General features: G+C 36.3%; 1 protein-coding gene and 1 pseudogene across 1 annotated transcript; both read left to right on the forward strand.

Moving 5' to 3' along the window:
- The first annotated feature begins 364 nt into the window (after positions 1-364).
- On the forward strand, positions 365-1,995 carry LOC133816857 (extensin-2-like; annotated as a pseudogene).
- Positions 1,996-12,614: 10,619 nt separating this feature from the next.
- LOC133816858 (extensin-2-like) lies at positions 12,615-14,292 on the forward strand. The gene has a single exon (XM_062249167.1). The coding sequence runs from the start codon at positions 12,676-12,678 to the stop codon at positions 13,999-14,001; it is 1,326 nt and encodes a 441-aa protein (XP_062105151.1). The 5' UTR covers positions 12,615-12,675; the 3' UTR covers positions 14,002-14,292.
- The last annotated feature ends 220 nt before the right edge of the window (positions 14,293-14,512 follow it).

The following is a 14,512-nucleotide window of genomic DNA, read 5'->3' on the forward strand; positions in this document are numbered from 1 at the left end:
TTATATATATATATTATATAATTATGTATGTTAGACCAAGTTTTCTCCCACGATTTTTCTTAGCATGACGACAGGAATCCATTATTGATATAGTCTTCTCCAATAAATATATATTTATATAAAATATAGTTAGAGACTATTTCAAGTAGCATATATATGCATGAAGAAGAATCATATAGAGAGACCAAGTGGCTTGCCATTACATATAATTTCTTCAAGTGGGAAAATTTGAAAGCTTCAGTAATAGGTTAAAGTGGGAGGTTGGAAACTTCATAAACTAATAAATTAATATTTCACTCGTTTCAACGATACCTATATAAACATGCACTGCCTCCTCTTCAATACTCAATCACAAACATCTTTCTAAACCCTTTAAGCCAATTAGACAACTCTACAAAGTGCTTTGGTGTTCCTTTCAAGTACTAAAAAATGGTCAATTTTTGGCCTCATTTAGCATGTGCCTTGGCACTATGCTTGATGGCCACTAATGTGGCTGCAATGGACTATAAGCCTTACTCTTATGCATCTCCACCCCCACCGCCAACTAGCTACTATTACATGTCTCCACCACCACCATATGTCTACAAGTCACCACCTCCTCCTTCTCCATCACCACCACCGCCTTATGTATACAAATCCCCACCTCCACCTTCTCCCTCACCTCCACCACCATATGTTTACAAGTCCCCTCCACCACCTTCACCATCACCACCACCTCCTTACATCTACAAGTCTCCACCACCACCTTCTCCATCACCGCCACCACCATATGTCTACAAGTCCCCTCCACCACCTTCTCCATCCCCACCACCTCCTTACATCTACAAATCCCCGCCTCCACCTTCTCCATCACCACCACCGCCTTATGTCTACAAATCTCCACCACCCCCTTCTCCATCTCCACCTCCACCTTATGTTTACAAGTCTCCTCCACCACCATCACCATCACCTCCTCCTCCTTATATATACAAATCCCCACCTCCACCATCACCTTCTCCACCTCCCCCTTACATCTATAAATCTCCACCCCCACCTTCACCATCACCACCACCACCACCACCATATGTCTACAAGTCTCCTCCACCACCATCACCATCACCACCACCTCCTTATGTGTACAAGTCTCCACCACCGCCTTCTCCACCTCCACCTCCGCCATACATCTACAAGTCACCACCACCACCTTCACCATCACCACCGCCACCATATGTCTACAAGTCCCCTCCACCACCTTCACCATCCCCACCACCTCCTTACATCTACAAGTCTCCACCACCACCATCACCATCACCGCCTCCACCATATGTCTACAAGTCTCCACCACCTCCTTCACCATCACCACCACCTCCCTACATCTACAAGTCTCCACCACCTCCATCACCATCACCACCCCCTCCTTACATCTACAAGTCTCCACCACCTCCATCACCGTCACCACCACCTCCCTACGTCTACAAGTCTCCACCACCACCGTCACCCTCACCACCACCACCTTATGTATACAAGTCACCTCCTCCTCCATCACCATCACCTCCCCCTCCTTACATTTACAAATCACCACCACCTCCATCCATCACCACCACCTCCCTACATCTATAAATCTCCACCTCCTCCATCCCCGTCACCTCCTCCTCCATATGTTTACAAGTCTCCTCCACCACCCACGCACTCTCCTCCACCTTACTACTACAGGTCTCCACCACCACCGAGTGGCTACTAAGTAAACAAAGCAGCGTTTCTACATTCGTTCGAGAAAAGAAACATTACAGAAATAAAAGGGTGCAATGTAACTACTTGACGCTTGCTCATGCATTCAAATTTCTTTTTGCACATGAATTGATTTGTTGTACCTGATATCTTATATACATTTTTATTTTCTTTTCCTTTATTAATTAATAAAAAGCCAATTCATATTAGTTAACGTCTAATATAAGACGTAATGTAATACAAATGTGCTTCTCTTACGATTCAATAAACTGAAATTTTACACGAGCATTCTCCTCTCTCTTTATGTACAGTTAATTAACTACCAGCATTGAATAATAATAATAATAATAATAATAATAAGTAGATTTTCATTGTTGGGTTTTTATGCCCTAATTAAAACCCAAATTCTTTGTAATCTCATTTTATTATCAATAAAAGAATAGAAATCATTTTTTGACTTGGTTAATCACTTTGCTCACATGTTTTATTTTCATGATTATTTGTTTAATATAAAATTCTATTAAATCCCGAGCATATAACTAATCTTATTTATAGTGACGTAATCACAGTGGAATATAAATATGATTATATGTTCGAAATAAGTTAGTCCTAAGATTAGTCAGTGCACCAGATTTACACTGACTTGCCAATCTACGATATGATCTACTTACACATTACAGTGTTATGTTATTTCCAGAACATTAGCAAAGTAGATAAGATCGGATGTATTTGTTACATCGGACAGGACCGATATTGATAGTTGATAAGATAAGTAAACATACCGTTATTATCTATTCTAGTCATATCATATAGTTGACCATAGGTCAATTCAATCTCAATTATGAGTGGTTAGTATTCTAACTGATTGTATTATTTGAGTTCTTTGACTTGTTCGTTACCAGCTTACCCTACGGACTAGCCCATACTTACATCTTGGGAACTCGGTAGTATAATTGAGTGGGAGTGTTAATCATAGATATGAACATCTATAGCTTCTGATGAAGAAGTGAAACAATGGCTTCCTTTTAGTTTGGTTCAAGGTGTTAAATGATAGAGATCTCATTTCAATAATTAAATTAGTTTACTGAAATATCATTTACAAGGAACTAAGTGTTTTAAGGATAAAATACAATGAGGGGCAAAACGGTATTTTAGTCTTGTCTCATTGTAGCACGTCTATAGAGGATTGAGTGACAATTATGGTTGTAACAATGGATAATTAATAGCGTATCTATATTTGTTATAGAGCGTTCTATGAATTTAAGAGTGAAATTCCAAGTCTATAGTGGAGTCACGAGGAATTAATAAGTTAGTAAATTTATTTGTTAGATTTATGATAACTTATTGGAGCTTGATTTCATAGGCCCATGGTCCCCATTGTACCTTGGATAAAATCATCTAGATAGTCTCAATTAATTGATTTAATTATCAATTAGAATTATCAAAGTTGACCAGGTCAATTTTGGATAGTTTCACAGAGTTGTGTAATTTAGAGAAGAAAAGAGAAATTATGGCAGATTTATTAATTAAGAAAAATTTGTATCTAAATTAATAAATAAGTTTAAATCAAGGTTCAAATTATAAATAATTAATTTGATAAAGGATTTAAATAATTATTTAATTAATTAAATCAATAGAAAATAATACAGGCCTTGATTTTAAGTCCAATGGGCTTATAATCAAATGAGAAATTTAACAGGCCTATAGCCCATGATAATTTCGACCTACGACTTCAAAATGGCTGTTATTTTATTGATATTTTAATTAAATAAAATGGCCTAATTGATTCTATAAAAGGAGTGCTTAGAGAGAACTCAAAACATAAGTTTGATAAGTCACAAGTCAGATTTTCTGATAGTTTTAGATTCTCTTTAAACACAAGTCCTTTTCTAAGCCACTTTGTTATTTTATCTTCTTCTCTCTATATCTATCTCATGTGTTGAGAATTTCCCACACTAGTCTAGGTGGTTCTAAGGATACATTGGAAGATTGTGAAGAAAATAGAAGATCGGTTCAGTTTCTTGATAATACTCTGCGACAGAAAGGATACAAGAGTTAGAGAAACTGAAGGAAGGACTCTTAATTTCGCTGCGTATACTGTAAGTATTCTATTCTTTGTTTATCTTTGAATTCAATTTTAGAAACATGTTTTAGGCTATCTCGTATTAATTTGTTTAATATTAGATATACGTGAAAATAAATAAAGATCCTGTATAAGCTAATCCAACACTCATATGCTCAAAAGGGTCGAAATGAAGTGATATACTTGGAATTATTTGGAGAAAGCTACACAGCATATAAGTCAACAATTATGCATGCAACGACCCAAAATTACTAACAAGGCTTAAGGGCCATGATTAGTGTGCTGGGAGGGCATAATTGGAAGTTATGTGAATTAATGGTGTGATATGCATGATTATGTGAAATGCATGTTTATGAGTATTGGATAAGCATGTGGGCCCTGTTTGGTTATGGGGGCATAATTGTAATTTTGGCTCGTTAGGGCATAAATGTGATTTTGTGATAAACTGTTAAGACCACATTATTATGTGGATATATGTATTAGCATCTTTCGGCACGAGGCGATCCTAGGGAGCAAGTAACGGGAAAGTCACAATGGGACCCAGTACTTGACTTGAGGTAAGTCAAGGGGTATTTCAAGTATTAGATGATTATTTGGGTTATCGGGTTATGGAAATAAATAATTGGAGATATATTTGAGATTAGGAAGCTTAGGCGAGAACATTAGGGAATTTTACCATTTTGCCCTCGGGGACGTTTCTAGTGCCCCGAGCCTCGGGATTGACTTAATTAACTAAGGCTAGACAAAGTAAAATAGGAAATAGTAGAAACTCAAGGAACCGACCCTCTCCATTTCCTTTTCTCCTATCTCTTCTTCTCTCCCAAGGAAACATTGAAAACTAAGGGGATTTGGCTGGGAATTCAGAGTTTGAGCTGAGGAATTGGAGGTTTAACTCAGTGGAAACTAGGGGAATCAAGCTAGAAACAAAGGTAAGAACTGAATCATATTCTTGATCATTAGAAATCTGTGTTTTGGCTGGGTTTTGAGGTGTTTATGGATTTTGATATTGAAGGGTTGAATTGAAGCTGAAACTTGAAAGTTAGCTCAGGATCCTTTAGAGAATTGGTTCAACAGAGAAGGTAAGCTCCAATTCTTGATTTAGTGTTTGAGTTCTGAGCATTTATGACTAGTTTTCTTGTGTTCTTGAGCTGTTGAGTTTCAGAAATTAAAATGGGATTTTAATGAGTTTCTAAGCTAGGTTTTTGCTAGATTATGTTACTAGAATAATGTTAGAAGTTTTGTGATCAAAGGATTTTGGAATTAGGATGGTTTGGGGTGGTTTTGAGCAAGGTTGGGGTGCTAAAAATGGTGGATTTTCTGGGCACGAGGGGCTGGGCCGCGGCTCTGTTCTCGAGTGTTGCGGCCCTGCGAAGCAAAGAAGAGCCAAGGAGGCTCTGCCGAAGGGAAGCGCCGCGGCGCCACTGGGTAGGGCCGCGACACGTGTCTGTGATTAGAGAGGCCTAGCCTCCGTTTTTGGGGGCGGGCCATGGCCCTAAAGGGAATTTTTGGCTAAATGGAGGTTTTAAGCGCGCGAACCTAACCTAGGATGCTCGGGATCGATTCCACCACCGTGTTTGGTGGAATTCGATGTCCCAGAAGCTATAAATTTACCCAGAAACCTTTATTCGAATATTAATGGAATTCCTTATCTTGGTTGTGACTAGGTAAAAGCTAGGGCTCGGGAAACACAAATCACGCTCAAGGGGAATTTCTTGTAATCATAGCGTTTGGAAATTAAAGGTAAGCAAACTGCACTCGGTTGTGGATTTGTATTGGGACTAAGGGTTCCTTGTTTTGTATGCTCTTTAAGAGGATGGTATTATGCCATGCGAATTGTAAATGGATGGTATCACACCATATAAATAGTAAACGAGCGGCCTAAGAGCGCCAGGGTTTACACTTGCGCACAGGGCGCGGCTCGGCCACTGGTAGCTGAGGACAGCTTATTATGCACTGAACTCGGTTTAAGAGAGTCGGAGTCAGTGGGATAAACAGAGGGTGCGACCTAAGTTGTCAGCCCTAACTATCATGTGATTTGTTTGTTACTATTCTGATGAATATGATATGTCGGTTGTTTGAATGACAAACTGTTAGTTTGTTGATTGTTATCGTTGAATAGGTGAATGTTGAGTACCTAGTTGTGTCTTGTGAGATAGTTGGTTATTAATGTTGATTGTGTTTTAAATATTATGTTTTCTTGCTGGGCCTTGGCTCACGGGTGCTACATGGTGCAGGTAAAGGCAAGGGTAGGACAGGTTGACCATGGGTTAGAGAGCTCTGAGGGCGAGGTGTACATTATCAGCTGCTCGGCCGCCACGGTCGAGGGTTGGTACAGGGACAGGACCCTAAAACGCGTATTTTGCCATTGGAGTGGCTTGGTTATTTATAAGTTTTGGGAGATTCTGTAATTACGTTATTCAAACCTTGATTTGGGATCCCAAGTGCCAAACATATATTTTAATGAAAATTATTCGTTGATAACCAAAATCTTTTAAACCTAACCTATTTGTATCGTTAGATTCACATTTTTAATCAAATTATTTGATTAGCAAGTCTTGCACTATTTCAAACACACAGTGTAGTGGTCTTGGTTATCCAGGACATTACAATGCACATCATGCTTTTGAGTATTTTTCGTTCTAATAATTACAACATTAAAATCATCAAGATTGAAAAGTAGAATAACCAATTTATATATTATTATTGTTGTTATGATAAAACTCACAATTATGAAAATGAGCGAGGTTGTAGTGAAGAATTGAAGTCTCTTGATTCTTTCTTATATTTTAGGTATGCACGAATATGTCTTCTTTGCAAGGTGAAAGTCTATTGTGCCTTGATTATGTTGACCTGGTTTTTGTTAACTGTGCTTTGGTTATCTATCGCAGGGGGAGTCATTTTTTTGATCATTTTGTGACTCTTATGTTTTTTAGCACTTACTTGTGTTTTGCAGGGATCTTTTAAAAATAGATATTCATTGTCTATAAAATTGCCAAAGGGGGAGATTGTAAATCCTATAATTGGCATTTTTATAGAAATATCTTTTTTCTTAAAAGATAAATTGGTTGATTTAGTTGTTTCCCTTTTTTTATAATTTTCGGAAATATTTGTTTTCCTTTATTATAATTTTCGGAATTGTTTGGTTTCCCTTATTACAAATTTCGAAAATCCACTTTCCCTTTTTGTGAATTTTGAACAATAATGTGCTTCCTTATTTAGCCTATATTGTCTCATTTTGTTTATAAAGGAAACAAAGTATATTGCAAATATTCGGTACTTACCCAAAGTTGTTTTTGGATTATTTGCTTATATATTTTCGTGCAGCTCAAGGATTGCAATCAGGAAACTGGTTCTTAATGTCATTAATTGTTGTTTCCTTTTTGAAATTGTTTTGATCAGACACAGGTCTGAGCTGTCCCCACCGATATCGTATCTGTCGGATCAGCATCTTCTAAATAAGGCAACTCTTGGACAATCAAGAATAATTTTTATGATTCTTGCCTTTATTAGAAGAATTCTTTCCCAGCCTTTGTGAGCACGAAAAAGGACTCTATAAATAGGGCTCTAAAGACAGTGAGAAAAGTGAACTCTTGGGTGCATTATTCGTGAGCTTTATTGTAATATTTGTGAGAGTTCCTCTTTGTATTCAAGATCATAAGTATTCACGTGATCTTGTAGAATTATGTGTGTTTAGTTTTTAGTGGTGAGTTTATACCATGTTCATGAGTGAATACACATTGTAATTTGAACACAACGTTTGTAGTCTTCGGGAGAAGATTTTTACAAGCCTTGCGTCGGGAGGATGCAAGCACTCACTGGCCATTGAAGGGAGTTCAAGTGGTTGAGCGTTTCAATCAAAATCAGATTAGTGAATAGAAGTACAACAAGTTGCGGCAAATCTCAAGAGGGAGTCTTGGTTTGTTTAAGTCAATGTTTTTGTACTTGTGATTATTTATTAATTGGTTTTATTCTCTGGGCGTGGCTCCAAGGAATAGGTTATCCGAAAGAGTTTCTGAACCTTGTAAAAATTCGTTGTGTTCTTTATTGTTTTGCACTGTCTTTTTATTGTGTTCAATTTCTGTCGTGACAAGTTTGGATTCTGTCCCGACAGAACTGCAATCTATTTAAACAGTTAATTACCATTCCACACTTTAATTAATTCACATGGTTTAATTAATTTGGTAATTATTAAAAACGGAATTTCACACCATATATATATAGGACAATGATGCAGTCACGTTGCGTGATCGGTCCTGTAAACAATCTAAGCCGTTTAAATTTAATATGCATCCATCTAACGAGTAATAATCATTTGATATATTTTATATATATTTTAATTTAAAACAATAAAAATAACATGGGCATTTAAAAGAGAACCGATTTAGTAACTAATTAAGCATTAGAAAATCTGCACGTGTCAAAATTCACTACAAAAAATCTTAGTTTTAGTCACTTAAAACAGTTCTCCAAGCCTTTTCATCTTGAGTTTTGATGAAGGCTCTCATTCTAACTTTCAAATATGGATAATTTGAATCGTTGAGTAAAAGGGGGCGAGTTATGGAGCCTCCTTCTGTGAAAAAAGACATTGCAAGAACAAGAACAAGAACAACAAACAGAATAAACCAAGATCACACTCAGAAATGAGTGACCCTCTCTGATACCAATTGAAATTTCGTTTTTAGTAATTACCAAATTAATTAAACCATGTGAATTAATTAAAGTACGGAATGGTAATTAACTGTTTAAAAATATTGCAGTTTTGTCGGGACAGAATACGAACTTGTCACGACAGAAACTGAACACAATAAAAAGACAGTGCAAAACAATAAGGAACACAACGAATTTTTACAAGGTTCAGAAACCCTTTCGGATAACCTACTCCTTGGGGCCACGCCTAGAGAATAAAAACAATTAATAAAGAATCACAAGTACAAAATATTGACTTAAACAAAACACGACTCCCATTTGAGATTTGCCGCAATTTTGTTGTACTTCTCTTCACTAATCTGATCTTGATTGAAACGCTCAACCACTTGAACTCCCTTCAATGGCCAGCGAGTGCTTACATCCTCCCGACGCAAGGCTTGTAAAAAATCTTCTCCCGAAGACTATAAACATTGTGTTCAAATTACAATGTGTATTCACTCATGAACATGGTATAAACTCACCACTAAAAAACTAAACACACATATTTCTACAAGATCACGTGAATACTTATGATCTTGAATACAAAGAAGAACTCTCACAAATATTACAATTATGCTCACAAATAATGCACCAAAGAGTTCACTTTTCTCGCTACCTTTAGAGCCCTATTTATAGAGTCATTTTTCATGCTCATAAACGCTGAGAAAGAATTCTTCTAATAAAGGAAAGAATAATTGAAGATATTCTTGATTGATGAAGAGTTGCATTTTTTAGAAGATGCTGATCCGACAGATACGGTTTTGGTGGGGACAGCTCAGACCTGTGTCGGATAAAAAACAATCTAAAAAAGGAAACAACAATTAATAACATTAAGGATCCAGTTTCCTGTTTATTAATTCTTGAGCTGCACGAAAATATATAAGCAAATAAACCAGAAACAACTTTGGGTAAGTACTGAATATTTGCAATATAAATCTTCCATTTATAAACAAATTGGGACAATATAAGCTAAATAAGGAAGCTCATAATTATCCAAAATTCACAAAATGGGAAAGTGGATTTCCGAAAATTATAATAATGGGAAACAACTAATTTATCTTTTAAGAAAAAGATATTTCTATAAAAATGTCAATTATAGGATTTACAAAAAGGTTAGCATCACATATAAATTCATGATGATATATATATATTTTTTCTATTCTAAGACTATTTGCTCTCATATATAATGATTTATTATTATTGGAAAAATCTTCAGTGCATCATGTTAGAGATTGTACATAGATAGGTTTAGAGTTAGTGTTTGTTAGCTTTCTGTTAATACTCTAACAAATTCTATTAGATAGTTGTAACTTTTGCTTAGCTATTCTACTGTATTTATACTCTTGTATTATTTTACTTCAGTAATGAGAATCATTTTTCTCTTCCTCCAATTGCTATCTGTATTTTCCTTACATGGTATCAGATCATTTCCACTAAGGGTTTTTTGTTTTTGTTTTTCTTTTCCCCTCTGCTTCTTCTTGTTTGTCTTCTCCGACTGTTCATATTCGTTTGCTTGATTCGTTTTTTCTAGCCATGGCGACCCTTGCTACAGCTATCGATTCCACGACTGTTGCTCCTGTTGTCTTCACACACAAAATTTTCGTCAAATTGGATCAGAACAATTTCCTGCTCTGGCATCCTCAAGTTCTCTCTTCAATCAAAGGTCACGATCTTCTTCCTTACATTTCTGCCGATTCGTCTCCTCCAAAAAAATTATTGAGTGAAGTAGATCAGATTGCAAAGAAATTCAATCCAACTTATCTATAGTGGGATAAGTAGGACAATCTCCTCCATTCTTAATTGTTGTCTTCAATGACGGAAGGTATGCTTACTCGTGTGGTTGGATCTGAAACTTGTGCTCAAGTTTGGAAAGTTCTTGAGACTTACTTCTCCACTCAGACCACGACCAAGATTGATCAGTTCACAACTCAGCTTCATAATGTGAAAAAAGGTTCTCTGACTCTTGATGCTTATCTCCTGAAGATCAAATCTCTTGTTGTTCGTCTTACTTAAGTAGGTCACCCTGTTTATGTTAAAGAGCATATTGGAGCTATCTTCAAGGGCCTCCCACCCAACTACAACACATTCATCATTTTTGTTAACTCTCAAATAGATCCTTATACTGTTCAAGAAATTGAGTCCTTTCTCCTCTCACAAGAACATCGACTGGAGAATCAACAACTTGAGTTGGATTCTGCCTCAATTAATATAGCTCAAAACAAGTTTGTTCGACATTCAAGAGGTAATTTCTCCTCTTGTTGGTCATTTTACAAAATCTAACAATTCTAGTTTTCGAGTGCTCAATCAGCTCGTGGTACTTCTACCTTTGGATATGGAAGAGGCCATTGGAACTCTTACACTTTTTGTGCCATATCTATATTCTATAGTCGTTTTCTGCACATAAATAGTTATAATTTTTTTTTATAACGGGATGCATTGTAGTTATTTAGAACATTCTCGAATAATTTACCGTGTCGAAAACAAGATTCACACAATATTTTACATGCGCGTAAAAATATTTAGTTTGAACCATGTTTTCAACATTGTAAATTATTCAAAATTTCTAAAAAATTTACAAAATATTCTAAATTAATAACTATAATATACATTAACATAAAAAAAAATATTATAACTTACTCATATACCAAAATTTGAAAAATAATATACAAACAATTGCCTTACCGAAATTTTTTCCCCATCATCATCATCTAGAAGGAATGGTGTTAGGAATACCAAAATATTTGAGAAATTACATAATATATGGTAGAAAGAAACGAACTTTCCCAAAGAAAATATACACTACCGACATAGTTATTATTGGACTTTGTCTCACACATGAAAATATAAAATAAATACAATATTGTTATTGTTGGAGAGTAAAGTACATCATTCTTGACAATGAACTCATCCATTTATATTATATTATAATTACTAGTTTGCTTTTTCCAAATATATGATAGCCTTTATAGTTTGTTAAATAATAATTTAGATTTTATATTTTACGAAATAGATTAAAATAGTATATTATACCTAATTTTGGTTAATTTTTTTAAAATATAATCTTTCATTCTCGACTCATCGATCACTTTTTTTGCTTCTTTGAATTCATCATATAATTAACGAATCAATAATTGATTTTATAATTGCAAATAGTTTGACCTATTTTGTAAAACACATAGCCTGAATTGTCATATAACAAAACACAAAGACTAATCACATATTCGAGAAAAACACACCAGCTAAAATAGTATTTTCCCTAATTATTACAATCGTATACTCAATTAAAAAAATAGTCCACTCGAATAAATCTCACCAAACGAATTATACATCATGTTTTGTGATTCAATTTGATTTAACAAATTTATCATTATGTTTCAGGAATATGAAATTATACAAGTTGAAATTATTTACTTGACATATATATATATAGTTTTATATATTCATATAAGACAGAAAGGCCTTTGGCTCGTATATTACCCAATTAGTGTGTTTTTCTTTTTCTCTTTATCTATATTTAATAATTAATTGTAGGAATATATAAAAACAAAAAAGACTACCGAAAAATTAAGAATAAGCAAAATAATCGTAGCCCAGACTAAAATGTATATAACCTACTGCAATGCTAGGTCAAATATATCCTTCTAATCATTTTTTTAAAGTAAATGATGTATACATTCCAGACAATTTAAAGAATGGAAATATAATATTATAAATATATATATATATATTAACATTGAAAGATCAATATTCTAATATGTCCAAATACGGTGAATATAAAATTATGTTTATACATTATATAATTATACACGATTTTTCATAGCATACAAATTCATGATATCAGGAATCCATTATTGATATAGTCTTTCTCCAATAAATATATTTTTATTTATATAAATTTATAATTAGAGACTATTTCAAGGTGCATATATATATATGCATGAATAAGAATCAGAGACCAAGTGGCTTGCCATTACATATAATTTCTTCAAGTGGGAAAATTTGAAAGCTTCAATAATAGGTTAAAGTTGGAGGTTGGAAACTTCATAAACTAATAAATTAACATTTCACTCGTTTCAATGATACCTATATAAACATGCACTGCCTCCTCTTAATACTCAATCACAAACATCTTTTTAAACCCTTTAAGCCAATTAGACAACTCTCAAAAGTGTTTTGGTGTTCCTTTCAAGTACTAAAAAATGGTCAATTTTTGGCCTTATCTAGCATGTGCCTTGGCACTATGCTTGACAGCCACCAATGTGGTTGCAATGGACTATAAGCCTTACTCTTATACATCTCCACCACCACCATATCTCTACAAGTCACCACCTCCTCCTTCTCCATCGCCACCACCACCATATGTTTACAACTCTCCACCGCCACCGTCCCCTTCACCACCCCCTCCTTATGTGTACACATCTCCTCCACCACCTTCACCTTCTCCACCACCCCCTTATGTATACAAATCCCCACCTCCACCTTCTCCCTCACCTCCACCACCATATATTTACAAGTCTCCTCCACCACCTTCACCATCACCACCACCTCCTTACATCTACAAGTCTCCACCCCCACCTTCTCCATCACCGCCACCACCATATGTCTACAAGTCCCCTCCACCACCTTCTCCATCCCCACCACCTCCTTACATCTATAAATCCCCACCTCCACCTTCTCCATCACCACCACCGCCTTATGTCTACAAATCTCCACCACCTCCTTCTCCATCTCCACCTCCACCTTATGTTTATAAGTCTCCTCCACCACCATCACCATCACCACCCCCTCCTTATATATACAAATCCCCACCTCCACCATCACCTTCTCCACCTCCCCCTTACATCTATAAATCTCCACCCCCACCTTCTCCATCACCTCCACCGCCGTATGTCTACAAGTCTCCTCCACCACCATCACCATCACCACCACCTCCTTATGTGTATCAATCTCCACCGCCACCTTCTCCATCTCCACCCCCACCTTACATATACAAGTCACCACCACCACCTTCACCACCACCACCACCATATGTCTATAAGTCTCCACCACCTCCTTCACCATCACCCCCACCTCCTTATGTCTACAAATCTCCACCACCTCCTTCGCCATCACCCCCACCACCATATGTATACAAGTCCCCACCACCACCATCACCGTCACCGCCTCCACCATATGTCTACAAGTCTCCACCACCTCCTTCACCATCACCACCCCCTCCTTACATCTACAAGTCTCCACCACCTCCATCACCGTCACCACCACCTCCCTACGTCTACAAGTCTCCACCACCTTATGTATACAAGTCACCTCCTCCACCATCACCATCACTATCACCTCCCCCTCCTTACATTTACAAATCACCACCACCTCCATCCCCACCACCACCACCTCCCTACATCTATAAATCTCCCCCTCCTCCATCCCCGTCACCTCCTCCTCCATATGTTTACAAGTCTCCTCCACCACCCACGCACTCTCCTCCACCTTACTACTACAGGTCTCCACCACCACCTAGTGGCTACTAAGTAAACAAATCAGCGTTTCTACATTCGTTCGAGAAAAGAAACCTTACAAGAATAAAATGGTGCAATACTTGACACTCGCTCACACATTCAAATTTCTTTTTGCACATGAATTGATTTGTTATACGCGATTTCTTATACATTTATTTTTTATTTTCTTTTCCTTTTTTAATTATTCGAATGTTGAGATATTAATTGTTGTCTAATATAAGGCGTAATGTAATACACATGTGCTTTTATATGGTTCAATAAACTGAAATTTTGTACAAGAGGATCCTCCCCTCTCTTTATATATATTCCTACTCATGTCCTGTACAGTCTCTTAAGGAACTACCAAAATTGAATAATAATAGAACAAGGGCGATAAGTAGATTCTCATATAGTCAAAATGGTCGAAATGAAGTGATGTACTCGAAATCATTTGGAGAAAGATACACATCATGTAATAATCATGCACAGTAAGTTACATACATAATAGTAAAAACCCTTGAAGAAATTTTGAGTATCTAATTCC

This window comes from Humulus lupulus, chromosome 2 (genome assembly GCF_963169125.1).
Source record: "Humulus lupulus chromosome 2, drHumLupu1.1, whole genome shotgun sequence".
Lineage (NCBI taxonomy): Eukaryota > Viridiplantae > Streptophyta > Magnoliopsida > Rosales > Cannabaceae > Humulus > Humulus lupulus.

Coding starts and splice junctions, on each gene's coding strand:
- LOC133816858 (XM_062249167.1), top strand. CDS start 12,676: ATGGTCAATTTTTGGCCTTATCTAGCATGTGCCTTGGCACTATGCTTG.